This window comes from Perca flavescens, chromosome 21, assembly GCF_004354835.1.
Source record: "Perca flavescens isolate YP-PL-M2 chromosome 21, PFLA_1.0, whole genome shotgun sequence".
Lineage (NCBI taxonomy): Eukaryota > Metazoa > Chordata > Actinopteri > Perciformes > Percidae > Perca > Perca flavescens.
Genome location: NC_041351.1, coordinates 20,710,190 through 20,726,950, shown reverse-complemented (window position 1 = coordinate 20,726,950; position 16,761 = coordinate 20,710,190). Strand labels below are relative to the sequence as shown.

Genomic DNA, 16,761 nt, shown 5'->3' with positions numbered 1-16,761 from the left:
GAGAGTAATGGGTCAATCTGTACTTTCATGATGGATTTTTTTTTCTTTTCTAGTCCCATGCTAAGGATGTCCTTCATAACATTCTCCTCCAGAGCATCCACCATCATGAAACTGACGGAAAACAGGTAAATTAAGTTCAGTCGGACAACTCGGGTTTGAAATGTTTATTATCACAGCAGAACATTGTGTTTGGAAGCCAGACTCCGTTCCTAATCACTCCCCGCAGTTTGATTTTACATGAGATATTGGGGGAGTGGTGATAAAGTAGCTTCCCTCTGGCCCCGGAGCCTACAGGTAGATGCTGGGGGTGGTGGTGGTGGGGCTGAAAGCAGACAGCGAAAACAGGTGCAAGTCAGCAGCAGCATTGGCAAGGCAGAGATGGGTGAAATGTGCAGCTTAAATAGACCCCCAAGTTGAGAAGGTGTGTTCGGTAAATGATACAGAGAGTGAGGCATGTCACACGTGTGTGTGTGTGTGTGTGTGTGTGTGTGTGTGTGTGTGTGTGTGTGTGTACAGCGGTGCAGTTCGAGTTGACTTCCCACAGTCTCCTCGCCCCATTTATGGATGATATAGTCTGTTGTTTAACTGCAACTGACTGACCGAAGCTGAATTTGTGTTGCGTTAAATGTTATTCTAGCACGGAATGCTCTTACACAAGAGGAACGATCAGCCCTGAAGTAAACTCAAACTGTTGCACCAGAGTGAAAGCAGATGTTCTCTGAACTGACATGAAGATTGTATAAAAATGTTGTTTTTGTGTGAGAGAGTATCACGGAAAACTGGGTTTCCACTTCCAAACAGAGCTGTCTCCAGCTTAGGTTCAGCGACCACAGTGCTTAACTGTATTGTGAAGAGATAAGGGAAAAAAGGCGAAACACAAAAATGTCAGGGAAATGGATGAGTTTCCACTCTGGGAGATAATGACACATAAGACAAAAAAATTAAAAAAATAGCTACTGTTTAAATGTTGCCTCATCGAAACTAACTCTGCTCTTTCTTCTCTGCAGAGTGAACATCAGAAAAGGGCTGAACGCTCTGAAAAGAGAGATTCCCGGTGGAGACACATTCATGCACCTCGGGTTGCAGAGGGTGAGCTTTTGTCATAATGCTTCTTTTTTTTTTGTTATCTTACACGGAGAATCAAACAAGTCAAAGTGCATTGACTTACTCCTCTTCACTTTCTGACCAATAAAACGTCTTCTTCTTTAAAGGCAAACGAGCAGATACACCAGGAGAACTTTGGTAACTCCTCAAAAGACTTTGTTCTTGTGAATACTTACTTCAAGCTAAGTTATACATCATGTATGGTTATATCACGTCCGTGTGCTTCTTTCCAGGCACGGCCAGTGTGATTATTGCGCTGACAGACGGAGAGCTGCAGGAATATCAGCTCATCACTGCGCAGCAAGAGGTAGCGATCCCAAACCTGCTGCGGTTATAGCGCTGGAGAAATGAATACTTTCAGTGCTTGAATGCCAGTTTTGTGGAACTTATTCTGTTCATTGCCCCTTGTCTTCCAACAGGCAGAAAGAGCCAGGTCTCTTGGAGCTATTGTGTACTGTGTTGGTGTCAAAGACTTCAATGAGACACAGGTAATAATGCCCGATGTAATACGTGTAATGTTTACACGTTCATGGCCGTTTCATATCCGCTAAATGTGATATATATCTGGTTTGAAATAAAGATAATAGCACACATGTACAGTACATCATGTGCTCAGGAATCCAGACTTGTGGAAATGCTGTTACTTCCATGTTGCGTAGTGTGTATTCAGTGGCCTCTGTGCAATTTGGCTAACCCATAATTTCAAATTTCCTGAACACCAATCCAAGTGATTTTTTTTTTTTTTAACCCTGCCTCTTAGGATGCCAACACACAAAGCTGGACTGCAGAAATGTCTGTAACTTGAATAATACTCAACACTTAGCTTCAGCATGATGAGGAGGAGGATGATTCAGGTTCCTGTATTTAATGTGGAGGATATTTGAGAGCGTTTGAGGGCTGGTCGACCTCAAACCCAAGTTTAGTACGAGCTCCATTTGATTGATTGTAAATGGACCCATTATCTGACTGTGGATAATGTTTGAGCATTATTCCTAATGGGATTCCCTGGGATTTACAGTGTGTGTGTGTGTGTGTGTGTGTGTGTGTGTGTGTGTGTGTGTGTGTGTGTGTGTGTGTGTGTAGTAGGGCTGCACAAATTGAGGAAAAAGACACGATAACGTTGTTGAATATCATGATAGTTCAGTTCAATTTTATTTATAGTATCAAATCATAAAAAGAGTTATCTCAGGACACTTTACAGATAGAGTAGGTCTAGACCCATTCTATAATTTACAAAGACCCAACAAATCCAGTAATTCCCGTGTTTTTTGTTTGCTGTGTCTGTTTTTGTGATTCTGTGTAACTTGTGTACTGTTGCTCCAGGGCTCCCTTGTAAAAGAGATTTGATTATCTCAATGGGACATCACCTGGTAAAATAAAGGATAAATAAAAATAAATAAATAAAATAAATAAAATAAAAATAGTACTTTCTATAAATAAACGGATGTTGAAGTGTCCTCAGTTCTGCAGCTTTCAGTGTTTTGCTAAAATACAACAAATTGCTTGTTGAATTTAAAGGTCCAGTGTGTAACGCTTTTAGTTGTTTGTTATCAAAATCTGTGTTGCCCGTTCACAACCTTGTCCTTTTTCATGAATATTTACCACCACCGTCAATTCCAAGTATTCTTATTGGCTTGAAATTTTACATTTGCGTTAGAACTGGGGTAGACGCTCCATATTCATGCGCCATCCTGAAATACGTAAGGGACATACAGGACATACTGCTCCGCCTTTCACATTTTTCGCTGTCCCATGATAAACTCACAGGTGCTGCTAATGCTGCTAGTGGGTATCGTAGCTTCCCGGCCCCGGCAAGTTTGAAGAAGGAAACCTGGAGGACCACACATATTCAAAATCCAAATTTCAGGAACAGGAGTCTTCTTCTTCGCCCAGAAATATAAAAAGGATATTAAAAAGAGCAAGAGACCGGCTTTTTGAAGCGTGAAGGCTACCGTAGCTGTAATACGTATACTTAGAACTGCGTGGCACGAGAGAGTTGATTGCGATATATGATCTCAACGCTAGATGGGAGAAATTCCCACACGTTGGACCTTTAAAACAAACGAAAGGAAATCATTTCCAACGTTATTTTATTGGATCAATTGCACATTGAATTGAATATTTGATATTACATTTTAAAGTGCCGTTTTCTACTGATTCTTTCTTTTAAATAACAACAAAAACAAATCTGAAGGTCTTTTGCGATATGTCGCAGCCTTTCGCGATGCGTTTATTGCGCCAATTGATATTGCGATGACGTTAAAGTATGTTGTGCAGCCTTAGTATGCAGTGCTTCATGGAGACTCATTGTACAGATCGTCACGTCTAGGTCTGAAATTGTGTCACATCAGTACATTTGAGGCCAATTTGGGCCCGTTGTAAAATATAAAATAGCAGTGTCATGTCTGAATGTTGGCGGTGTCTCCCTAACCACAGTTGCAGAAAACACAATTTTCCGCAATGTATTCATCCAGTCAATTGTCTTTCAATCGTTTAGTGGATTCTTGTTTAATTTAGTTTCTTAACTCTTCCAACCCTAACAGTCCGTCCCTTCCTCTCTCCCTCTATAGCTGGCCACCATTGCAGACACCATCGAGCACGTGTTTCCTGTGTTGGGCGGCTTCCACGCCCTCCGGGGAGTCATTGATTCGGTACATAAACTCTTCTCTGTGCAGGGAAGCATTCCTGTAGCTGAAGCTCACAAACAGTGGACGTCCACATCCATGTATTTATCTTGAGTCTGTCCTGCATTAGTACAGTTACCATTTTATTACTCCCCTGGTTGACATTAGAAAACATTGGAGTTTTCATCCGCCACACAGACGCTACATTGGTTTGCACAATGCAAGAGTTCAAAAGTGGCACTGATTTATAGCAGACTGTCACAGTTTTAGTGGAAGGTTCAAGGCAAACAGACACTGTGCACTATTTTTTCACTGGGCTCATGATATACATTGTACAGGCATGTTAACCCTTGTTTTGTTTTTTTTTAGACGTTTTTGACGTTTTGTTTTTGCTTTTTTTTTTTAATTGTTACATTTTTCTTTTACACATTTTCAGCGCTTATCTCTACGTCCCATATTTTCTGATATGAAACAAAAATTGAAAACGTCAAAGGTCAATTTGACCCGAGGTCAACACAACTTTGGGTTAAGCCCACTTTAAAGGACAAAAGGACAATTCCGGCGCAAAACGAACCTTGGGGTTAATAACAGATGTGTACCCACTCTGTCGTTCTCTGGGACATGATTTCATGCTAATCGAATGTGTTTGTAGCTTGGAACAAGCTAGCGTGGACCGCTGATTAGCTTACAACGCTAGTATTCGGGGCACAGGGAAAGTAAAAACAAATTTAAAAAAAGATAGTTTAGAAAGACAGTAGCTGCCAAGAGGACGTTGAAGGCTGACTATCATCTTTTCTGCCTTGGCGAGCCTGCTTCATGTGTCTGTTCATCATCCACGTCCCCGTTTTATTTGCTGTCATAGGCGAACAGCGGCCGCACTTAATGCACTCAACAAAGCCGACACATATGTTGTCACTTACCACGACTTGTTTAAAATGGCTCCATACCTCCGACTTTCCTCCAAACTTGCTCAAAGGTAATTCTCCCGTTTTTCTTTTTTTCTTTACATCCTCAAGCTCCATTTTGCACTTAAGCTCCACAATACAGCCCGCAGCCCCGGTGGCGATATTACGAATCCCACTATGGCCACGCCAAGACCCGCCCTTCAATAGCGTTCACACACTACTATTGGCCAGGCGTCCATGCTTACATGTACAGGTCCTATCCCCTGACCAATCCCCTAACCCTAACCTTAACCACTCGAGGTGAAATGCCTAACCCCAACCAATCGAGCTGCTTTGTAGGGCGGGTCTTGGCGTGGCCATAGTGGGATTCGTAATTTTGCGCCCCAGTGTGATGCGTGCGAGAGGAGGAGACTCCGCGCATGACACATGTTGCATTTTGTAACTGTAGTCCAACTTGTGTAACTTTTTGGACACATTTGTTACTTTGGCCTAAATAGATAATAGTTCTGATTATGGCATAACTTTCTCCCCACCCAATTAGGCTAAAGTAATGATTAAAAAAAACACAAATGCTTGATCAAGGGTCTGGCCCGGCCCAGCCCGGCCCGAGGATAGTGGCGGAAAATAACGGGCCAGGCTCGGGTCGGGCTCGGGTCGGGCAGAGAATCTAAACTCTACGACTGTCTTTATAAACTATCTTTTTAATAAACTGTCTGTACACTTACAAAGTTCTCAATGCTTTGGTTAACATTAAGGGACCCTCATTATGCTACCGTTGAAGTGTGGTGATATTTTGAGCCTTTTTAGTGTTATAAATAGCGATTTGTTTTTACTTTCCCTGTGCCCCGAATACTAGCGTTGTAAGCTAATCAGTACACATCTGTTATTAACCCCTAGGTTCGTTTTGCGCTGGAATTTTCCTTTAACTTGTGTTTCTCATGAGAGAAGCTACTTTTTTTTAATCAGTTTCCCTGTTAGTTTGCCACACTCAGTTACTGTTGCTGTGCATGTGAAGCTTCCAAATCTCACATGGCACATATGCAGTTTACATGACGATGGGACAGATTTACCAAAATTCCAAAGTTCCAAGTTTCAAATAAGCATTGCAAGAAGATGAGCGTTTTCAGAACTGAGACGCAAAATGACACAGTGTGATTAAGGAAATGATTTAATTCTTAGCGAGCCCAGGAACATTTTTTATTTAGGTCTCGACTGCCATTTTTTTATAACAGTAGAATTTGACAACAAAGAGGCCAGCATCAGTATGAGCGTGGGGAAAATAATCGCTGTATTTTCTCCTCGTTTCTGCTCCAGATCATCAAAAAATCCTGCATTGAGATTTTGGCAGCGGAGCCCTCCAGTGTGTGTGCAGGAGGTAAGGAGCTAAAAACCACTCACACACACACACACACACACACACACACAAACAAAGTGGGAAGCCAGCCTCCCATCGTTTTCTTAAACTGTGTTAATTTCTTTACTGGGTGACCTGTCTCCCCTGCTGTCACTTCAGTAATTAAAATCCCAGACCATAAAAAGAAAAGCGACCATATATGGGCATCCAGGTCATTTAGAGGAAATCTATTGGGACAGAGTACCACCGTGGGAATAATAGTATAGGGTCTTATTAAAGGGATTGATTGTGAGAGAGTGGCAGTGGTGATGTCAGCCATAGCTGAAACGTAAAGTAGACAACATCCTTTAGTGTCCTGCCAAGAGAAATATGATGACAGTTAAAGCATCATTAAATGGACATTGAAAGGCACGAAAGAACAGATAAAAGTTGATTAAACACTTTTGGCAAAAGCAGAGGGACTTTTACTGCTTCTCACATCTGCTTTTGTCTTTTATCAAGCAGTGAATTACTTTCACCCTTCAAGAAGAAAGCATTACATTATAAAACGTATTTCACTTGAAACCTAATAGTAGAGGCTGGTATGCCTCTGCAGTGTGTAGTGTACTGTGTCTTTGTGTATTTATAGCTGAGTAGTTTCCCTGTTACAGGAAGCATTGCTATTGGAGTTATGCTGAGTCGCTCAGTTGTGGGGGTGGGAAAGCTGAACATGCTGTATTTTTGTATTTTGTTAATTAGGATTCCCTCTGCCCAATTACAAGCAAATTAAGGCTGATAAATTAAAGTTACAGGACGTACTAGTTTGCCTGTTCGTTGGACAGTTTTGGCAAGTTTTCATCCTGCCCGATTAGAGATTTGCTCCAAAACTAATGTGTTTCTCCTCACTCAGCATGGAGTGTCTGTATCTCTGTTGGTCATTTTCTGTGAATTATAATATTATAATATAACAATATATATATATATATATATATACACAAGCATATGCAGTACATAGAAATCCATTCAGTGATTTTCCTAGGTTTGTGGTAGACTTAGCTGCACATTTTCGGCAGAGGGTTTAGGGTCCTCTCTCAAGAAAATGTTAGGTTTTTCAACAAAACAAATGTGCAGTTTTACATAATTTTGGACCATTATCATTACAATATCTGTGTCTAAGGGCGTTCAGAAAAAGCTAGAGCAGATATTTAAATAACACTCAAAAAGTTCAAAGACTAAATCTGCTAAAGAAGTCCAACTAACTAACCCTAACCCTGAGAAAAATCATTTAGTTAGTTTTGATGCTCACATTGATTATACATTCATCTGGCTTAGGTGGTGCCCCAAAACCCTGACATTTACTGTATATCAGGGATCTTCAACAGGGGGTCCGGGACCCCTAGGGGGTCTTCAGAGTCAATGCAGGGGGGTGTCCAAATTATTGCAAAATTTTGAATTTTTTTACAAAAATGTAAAAGTCTTAACATGAGTCTAACATATTATTAGCAAATATACATCCCCACTGATGATAGGCTTACTGGACTATGGGCAAGGCAGTCACTAAGATATCCATCCACAGATCCAGTTCATCTTAAGCATTCACTGTGTCACATGTAAATCTTAACATTAAAACATGATTTATAAAATCATGCCAACAATTATTAGGCTATTTTAATAGCGTTGTATTCTATGCAATAAAGGTATGTATATACATCTTCATCCAGACATATAAACTGAATTAAAGTAGGAAGCCGTTCAGAGTTTAAATACTGCCCTTCTAACAGCGCTGGCTGTGATCATGTAACTGTGCAGTCATTACAAAAAAACGAGCATCATGAACAACACACACAGTGTAAATTTGCCGTTTTTGCTTGCCAAAGAGTGTGAAACATGTTATTGTGTGTCATGTGACCAGAGTCTTTCCAAGTGGTGGTGAGAGGAAACGGTTTCCTCCACGCCAGGAACATCAACCAGGTGCTCTGCAGCTTCAAAATCAACGACACCATTACAGTCAGTGAGTACGCCGACACTTGGCCTTCGTCTTTCAATGTGAACCGTAACAAGGGTTATACCAGTCTCTGTTTAGGTCATGGGTAGTCTTTTTGTCAGTGTATGAACTTGTGTATTCCTCTTTGGAAAGTGTTGTCAGCACAAGACTGTATATTATATTAATACACTATATATTTTCAATATGAATGCAACTTCATCATACATCTAATACTATGGCAGGTAATTCAAATGTAAAAAAATATTGGCACAAAATATCAGCTTTTGGCTATATTCATTTTGAAATATCTGTATAGTATTTGTCTTTTATAGCACATTGGGATCAAACTAGCTGTTTCACCTCCACAAGTAGCTTTTTATAGACTGGGTAAACCCAGCCCGATCTGCCGGCGATTTGATTTCGCCCTGCAGCTCAGGCTGGAAACCTGTACATTCTTCTATCCTGCTTCCGTTACAAATCTGCGGGGACCAATCACAAACTGGCTTATCCACCTGGCGGCGCTATTGGCGGGTTTAACACCACGACGATAGAGAAGCGACGACAAGCAGCTTCTTGTTTACGTTCAACTATGGCGGCCACCGAAGCGCAGCGACCCGCCGCTGCTACTTCGCCCGGCTCGGTGGTCTGATTGGTTGAAGGACTATCCAATTGCGCACAGTCATTTGAAGTATGCCCGTTGATCACGCCTCTTGTGCAGTAGAAAATACAGAGCAGACTCTGGAGTCTCCCCAGACCCAATCTTAAAAGATTGAGCTTGGTCTGGTGATAGCCAGACTTCGCTTTTTTACTGATTGTCCACACCTCACGGAGGAGTCTACTCTGGAGGAGCATACATTTATTAAAATGTTGTCTTTGCCTCCTAGATGAAAAGCCGGCTGGTGTCGAAGACACATTCCTACTTTGTCCAGCGCCTGTCATCGATGAAGTTGGGAAGTAGGTGCCTCTTTTCCATAACTTCATATTCATCTTAGATCACATTCTTTGCTTCAAACACAAAAAGAAAACACATGCATGCATATATACAGGTGTGTACGGGGGAAACAGACGGTAAGAAGCCTGCCATACATTAGCTCTTTTTACGATCCCCATCCGCGGGCGCATTCCTCTTTTCTAGATCCCAGCACAGCTTGGCAAAATATAAGGGGCTCTGTAGCCGTGCCAGCACATCCAGTGGTAAACCCTTCATGCATCTGTCCTGCTTCTGCCTGAATTAGAATAGAGTGGTGAAAACAACTGGAGACGACTGTTTTTTTGATTTGCATAGACACTAAGTAGGTCAAGACTAGAAACTTACAAATCTAAAGTGAGTCCCTCCGTGACTTGCAGTTCCTCTCAGCTCTATTGAGCATTTTAGCAGCTTCCAGCTCATTGGTTTGTATGACCCACACATTTACTGTCGTACTGCTCACACAAGTCACTTCCAGCTGCAGCAGGCAGCTGTTTTCTGTGAAAAAGCTCTAAAAGTACACTGTGTGCTACCTGCCCAGCGCCCAACGGAAGAAACAGCTTGCTAACATGTTCACCATAACAACTTTAAAAGACAATAATGTGTCAATGTGTTGCTTAAAGCATGTTACGGCGCCCTTAAGTGGTTTAAGCAGCGTTAGAGGCTTTCAAACTCCTGTTAAATAGGAGACAATGTCCGAATGTACCATATACAACTAAGTATAGTCCTGTACGTTTGTGTCACATTGGTACATGTACTTTACACGATTCAGGAGAGTCCTTGTGCCTTTTATGAGCCTCACTGGACACTTAATGGGACTGTATGATCATGGTATGATCATTTCTGTTCTTTGTTTAACAACCTGCCTGGACTGTGAGAAAACACACATTTTGTCTTCAGTTGTAGTATACCGCCGTGAGATCCGATTATAGTGGATTGTATTTGTTAGTTCAGGATCAGGATGTCTATTGACATTACATTACAAATGCAGTATGTTTCAATCCCTTCGATGTTCTCTGGCTACCCGGAGGAAAAGAAGGAGGCAGCGGGATGTGAAAACTAAGACAACTTGAGGTTGTTTTACTCCCAACATTCACCACACGACAGTCGCGCAATTCCCTGGGGCAAACCGAGCAGCCGGCCAGAGTCGCTTTTCGTCAGCTGGTGTATTCTCTTTTTAGAGTCAGGCCATGTTCCAACGCCAACAATCCGCAAACCTCTCTAACCTAAGTCTTTATGGGGAGAAAAGTACAACAGGCCGCAGAAGAGATGGTTCAGGGGACAGTGGTTAAAGACTTTAAACTACACGGGGAGACAAAGAGTCAATATTAGACCCTCTTTTCACACACTTTCTTGACCTGTAATGGTATATCTATTGGTCATAGCCGCATACTTCTATAATTACACAAATTCCTTAATTTTATTCTCCCATGGAAGTTATAAATCCAATTGACCAGTTAATATTTGCCCTGTCAGTGGTGTGGAAAGAGATAGCGTTTGATTTGAACTGTAGTGGGGAGGAAAGATTTAACTCTGAAGCTTTAATCGATACCTTAGAAGGGTTGTAAAACCTCCCTTAAACTTCCCATTAAGCCAGTTCAGTCCTGCCTTTGTGTATCTTTTCTGTTCTTGCTGTTGATGTCTGAAACTTTCCATTCTAGTAACACTTCACCTCCCGACTCTCCACTCCCAAACTTATCTTTTTTTTCCCCTCCCCCTGCCCTGTTCTCTCCACCTCTGTCTTCGCCGGTGCCACGGTGGCTCTTTTCACCAACTGCTTTGCTTCGCTGGTTGTTTTCCAGCCCCCCCGCCCCTCCACCCTCCCCTTTCTGCCCGTCTGTCCATTTGTTTTTTTGTCTCTGTATCTGTCTTTTATTTGTCTCTGACTTTCTTTCATCCCCTGTCAGTCTCCCACTCTCTTTCAACAGTCTCCTTGTCCAGTTTTGGCTGATCAAAGCCATGGAGAGGCCTGGCCTGGCCTTTTGAAGTGTGTGTGTGGCCGTGTGTTTGTATGCATTTTGATTCTCAGCAGGGTGGAAAACCTTCAGAGAGAGGGTTTAAACTGCTTCATTAACGAATGAAGTTACATTTTGACTAATTAGCCGCTGTTCAGATCATGAAACTGTGGAAGCAAATTTTTTTGTTTAGCAATTTTTATTGATTTTCCATTAAACCAAGTAGCATTTTCTACAGCGCATAATGGACCAAATGTATACAAACATAGTATGGCTGTGCTATACAGATACTAAACAGTGTGAAAGATACCCCCCACCCCACCCAACCATCCCAGTTTGTCCCTTTAAATCACAAAAATAATTGTCCACTGAAGTGCTTGTCCAACAAAGGATTGCAGAAGGAGCATATACAATTCAGCACAAAATTTCAAAAGAAGTGATTACCAGTAGAGTAAAGGAAAGAGTGGAAGAAAATAACAAAATAATAAGAATAATAATAAAAAATAGTAATATTAAATAAGTCAAGTCAAATACGTAAAAATAAATCAATAAAACAACAACAAAAAATAACTATGATAATAACACCTTACTCATCCATATCTAATGGTGTACTCTAACAAGGGGGCCCAGACCTTCCTGAATGTTTGCAAGGAGCCTTTAGGGGTGTATCTGATCTTCTCAAGTTTCAAGAAATGCATAACATCTCTAATCCATCTTGTGTTCCTTCCAGGAGAGCAGGATGAGACGCCTGGCAATCAGGGAAGTGAATGCTATAAGGGGGCGATTTTCAAGGGTAAATCCAAATAGGGCACTTACAGGGTTGAGGGTGATGTTTCTTTTTAGCATCTTACTGTAGGCCCCAAAGATGGTGGCCCAGAAAGTTTGGGGCAGGACCAGAACATGTGTATATAGTCCGCTGATTGACCTTTACAGCGAGGACACGAAGGGTCCACATTAGGGAAGATTTTCACCAGCCTTATCTTCGTCAAGTGTGCTCTTCGAACTATTTTGATTTGTATCACGCTGTGCCTGGCACAAGGGGAAGAAGTATGGATTAAGTCAAGCACAGCCTTCCATCGATCATCTGTAAATTCCTCACCGAGATCGTTCTCCCAGAGTCTCCTGACGTCCTGCAAAGAGTGCAGGGAAATATTGCCTATTCTGTCGTAAAGAATCAAAATTAGACCTTTACGTGAAGGGGATAACGAAATGATATGGTCAACTGTGTTGCTCACTGGAAAATCTGGAAAGGAGGCTATACTTTTCTGGACAAAGTGTTTAATTTGGAGAAATCTAAAGAAGTGAGACTTTGGTAAATCGAGTAATTGAGAGAGATGGGCAAATAATCCGAACTTGCCATCCACATAAAGATTGGAAATAGACTTAATGCCCTTCAAGGGCCAAGTTCCAAAGGTAGAATCTGAGAGAGAAGGTGGAAAGTTATAATTATTCTTTATGGGAGAATGCACCGATGTTGTCTGCAGCTTAAAATGTCTTCTAAACTGAGACCAAACTCTAATAGAGTGATACACCACTGTGTTAGCGCAGAATTGTCTTCGAGGGGGAGGAGCTGGGGCACATAGTATGGAGCCAAGATCAAATGAGCTAGAGGCAAACTCCATTTGCACCCAGGCCTACTGTGGAAGCAAATTTGACAATTTTCTTGTCACTTCACCCAAAATCCAATCTTTTATCATTGCTGCAGTGCAATCTGGTCTACAGTGTTGTGGATAGTTCAGGAATAGAAATCGGTCTCTCTACTTCTCTGGACGTGGCATCATGTCATCCAGTTTGGCCAGTTACAAAGGGGGAACAAAGTAAATAATAATATCACGCTACCTTCGCTACCTTTCTGAGTGTTTTAATGTATATTTTCTTTAAAGCCGGGGTGACCCACACCACCTACATGAGTGACAGTTGAACTCTAGGGTAGTGTGTGTGTGGGGGGGGAGAGAGTCCCAACAGCTTTGTGGGGCCAGAATGCTGGACCCCACAAGTTTAAAGGGCTGTTTGAGAGTTAAGACTTGGTTTTAGGATTAGGGTTAGAATTAGGTAATGGTTAGGGTGAGGGTAAGGGTTAAGGTTAGGCATTAAGTTGTGATGGTTAAGATTAGGGTAAGGGGCTTGGGAATGCATTATGTCAGTGACGGGTCCCCACAAAGATAGTGCCACAAACCTCTGTGTGTGTGTGTGTGTGTGTGTGTGTGTGCTTATACTGGGACCGCCTGCCCTGTCTGTTGAACTTCCTTGCTCAACAGTTGTCAGACAGAGTGCCCTACAACTAACATTTCCTCCGCGCTACTTTATTTCCTCCACATCCTCAAATTCACACTGGTCAGTTTCCTCTGGCTCTTTCTTCTCTTCTCACCATTTCTTTTGTTTCTGTTCCAGGTTTCTGGGCTTTCTTCTGACAGAAATACACCCAGTAAATGATTTCATTATAAGGCTGGCAATATTTCATTATCACAAAAAAACAACAATGTACAAAGTATTGCCTGTGTTAGGCAACTCACAATACTCACATAACACATAATCTAGATTGATAAATATTACTACAGGTAATAAGGAAAATACGTATTTTTGAACTGTCCCTTTAAGACTGTTTTGAAGTTTCAATCCCTTAGTGCCCAGCTGTTTATCGTCAGCAAGGTATGTCTGTTGTTGATCATGAACTTCTCCCACTAGCCGAGCTCTTCTCTCTCTCCGGCCTCCTTTTTTAAAACCCAGACAGACAGCTCACTGAGTCAGAGTAAAGACTCAAGGTTTATCGGTCATGTGGCCTGCTTTCCGTCTGCCAGACCTCATTCACATGCACCTGGTCCCCTATCGAATAAGAACTAGGGGGGGTGGGGCTGTTTACAATGCGTGCCGTTGTTCATCCACATGTTTTGAAGATCTGAACGAGAACAGGCTCCAAAGAGGCGACTGGAGGTCACATGAAATTCCCCGAATTGTTTTTCCCCACTCGGAGGAGGCAAGGGATTCTTCAGACCATCAAGAGAGACTCGTGCCGTTCCAAAATCTCTAAGGAGGCTAGTAGAGGAGTTTGGACACGGTTAAGGTTTAGATTGGAGGATGGGCAGGGGCATGTTTTGACTTAGGGTTGGGTTAGGGTTAGATATGTTTTGAATTCATCCATTATAGAAGAGAGGAGAGTTCTACTTTGGTGTATTTTACATTCCATAAAGGAAATTGTTTTGTGGCTCCAAGTTGAGATCATAGACTGGATGTAAAGAGGGCAGAGATATTAACAAACGAGCTCGATCAGAGATATCTGAACGAGGAGGGTTTTTTGTTCTCCATTTCTTCGAAGTTCATCTATTCCCCCCCCCACCCCCGGCCTCCGTGCCTGCTGTGTGGCTCAGTGTGTCACACGATCACACCTACCGTTTGTTTATTCTCCTCTGGTTTTCAACCACAGTGGAAAACTTTGGTATTTGGTTCATTTGGGTTCAAATTGCTCGATTACAACTGAAACAGGACTCGTAAACAAAAGTCACTGGACTCACCAAGTAGCTGATTTATTGGACCCAGTTTTAGTCATGTGTTCTCCTGCCAGGTTAGAGACTGTTTGGCTGTTTTTCGAAGTCCAGTAACCTTTGAAAAAATAACTCAATTTGAGCATTAGTCAGGACGTCTCTTAGTTCTTTGACTCGTAGTCCCTCATGGTCTGTGGTCGTTTCCTGTTGGTTCAAATTACATTCTCAAGAGGAACCTCTTTAGGCTGAATCAACAGCTCCAGACATGCTTGTTTTAAGGTTACATCCCAACATGAAGACCCAGTACTTAACTTGCCGTGCGTGTGTCTGTCTTGTTTTGTTTCAGGGTGATTTATCTCCAAGTGAGCATGAATGACGGCCTGTCGTTCATCAGCAGCAACGTGCACATCACCACCACAGAGTGTGTAAGTCCCCTGTTCATGCATTTAACCTGCATTACTACTGTAGATTAGCCATCACTCAACATGTGGTTTGGTAGAATCATATAAGTGTCAGATGTCCTAATTTCATCCTCAATCCTCAAAAATGTCAGATAAAGTGCAATAAATGTGTAATTTATAATATTTCTAATAATTTTGTTTAATGGTCCCATGGCATGAAAATGTCACTTTATGAGGTTTTTTAACATTAATGTGAGTTCCCCCAGCCTGCCTATGGTCCCCCAGTGGCTAGAAATGGCGATAGGTGTAAACCGAGCCCTGGGTATCCTGCTCTGCCTTTGAGAAAACCAAAGCTCAGATGGGCCGATCTGGAATCTTGCTCCTTATGAGGTCATAAGGGGAAAGGTTACCTCCCCTTTCTCTGCTTTGCCTGCCCAGAGAATTTGGCCCACACATGAGAAAGAGAGAGACATCATGGCTTTCAAACAAGCGAAGCATGGCAGTTGGTCAAGGCCACACCCCAGACCCGTCGCCAGACCTCCGTCTTAAGGGGGGCATATGAAATGCATTGGAGGGCACAATTATTATTAGCCTACAGTACCTATATTTAAAATAATCGTATACTCTATTCGCGCAGCACGTAATCATCACGTAAAACATAACCAACAGCAATATGACCAGGTAGCCTTTATAGCCTACACACCATATTACATAGAAGCAATGTTATGAATATCCATAAAACACTTGACTATACAACATATTAGATGTAACACCAGAAGCATTTGTCAAACATTGCATTTTAAAGCAGTCAACAGAGGGATATGCATTGCCATGAGACACACACACACGCACGCACATACACAGGCAGAGACTTTGAACCTACCGGTACTTTAAGTGGAGGCAGCGCTGTCCTCTCTCCAGTCCCTCCTGTCAGTTGAAGCTGCATGCTTATTTAAGCCCTTGCCTGTTTCAAATGCAAGTTTCCAATCATTAAATCCCTTAATGGAGAAGGTCGCGCAGATTTGAATTTCTTGCAGGCATAACAAAATGCGGATTCCATTTCCACCGAGTACTCAGACCAGTCCCTGTTAAAATACCAAGTAGAGGAAAAATATCGGTTTTTGGAACCAAACATTTTGACTGGATATTTCCTCAACACAACCTGTTTGGGTTTGTCCATGCAGAGGTCACTCACAACCACTGATTCAACAGGCAGTTGTGGCCCAAATGCTGCCCCAGTCGCGGTTGCACTTGACCTGCAGGTCCTGCCGGGCTCAGGGTCGGGCTCCACGGAGCTACTAGCATCAGGCTCAGACTGTCGTCCAGGGTCTCCTTCTCCAACTACAACATCAGGAGGCGTCGGTGTCGTATCCAATTTGGCAGAGGAGACTGTTGGTGGGCTCAACCACTTACGGATATCCATGACGAACTGGAGCGAGTAAGCCGGCGAAAACTCATCCAGCTTTCAAAAATGCGCGGTAACTATTTAGCGGCTACACTGACGTAGGCTACGTCATGTACGTAGCCTAACTTTTTTTTTAGTAAGGCCGTGATAGGCTGTTGTAGTGTAGATTCCCATCAATCCAAAAAAATCACACCGTTGTTTCTTTATATTTTTTATGTTTTAATGATAAAGAATGCAACATTAATGCGACACAAAATTAGCAACTATGATAATATAAAATTTAAGTTCTTTTTTTAAGAGATCTGTGCCTCAAGTGGGGGGGCACAAGCATTTTTGGGGGCGGGTCCGGCCCCCTATGGCCCGCCCATAGCGACGGGTGTGCCACACCCCCACCCTCCACCTTGCCCCCCCCTCTCTCTTCCTCAATAGCATTTAAAGCTACAGACACAGAAATGGCACGTCCTGAGGAAAGCTCATTGTGGGACTGGCTCTAGTGGCTGTAATTCTGCACCAAGGCTGAATTTCGGGAAAGAGACTTCTAATACAGTATTAGGGGACCATTAAGGCCTATATAAAAGCATCCAAAAAGCAGCATGTCATGGGA

The 16,761-nt window shown here is 42.4% G+C and overlaps 1 protein-coding gene across 1 annotated transcript in view; it reads left to right on the top strand.

Moving 5' to 3' along the window:
- Positions 1-16,761, top strand: part of antxr1c (ANTXR cell adhesion molecule 1c) — a 60,148-nt gene that overhangs the window by 26,081 nt on the left and 17,306 nt on the right. Inside the window, exons 3-12 of the mRNA XM_028568586.1 lie at positions 54-125; positions 1,008-1,089; positions 1,212-1,242; positions 1,338-1,411; positions 1,524-1,592; positions 3,675-3,755; positions 5,948-6,008; positions 7,879-7,977; positions 8,835-8,904; positions 14,698-14,776. Of these exons, the coding sequence (XP_028424387.1) occupies positions 54-125; positions 1,008-1,089; positions 1,212-1,242; positions 1,338-1,411; positions 1,524-1,592; positions 3,675-3,755; positions 5,948-6,008; positions 7,879-7,977; positions 8,835-8,904; positions 14,698-14,776 (718 nt within the window). The remainder of the gene's footprint in view (positions 1-53; positions 126-1,007; positions 1,090-1,211; positions 1,243-1,337; positions 1,412-1,523; positions 1,593-3,674; positions 3,756-5,947; positions 6,009-7,878; positions 7,978-8,834; positions 8,905-14,697; positions 14,777-16,761) is intronic.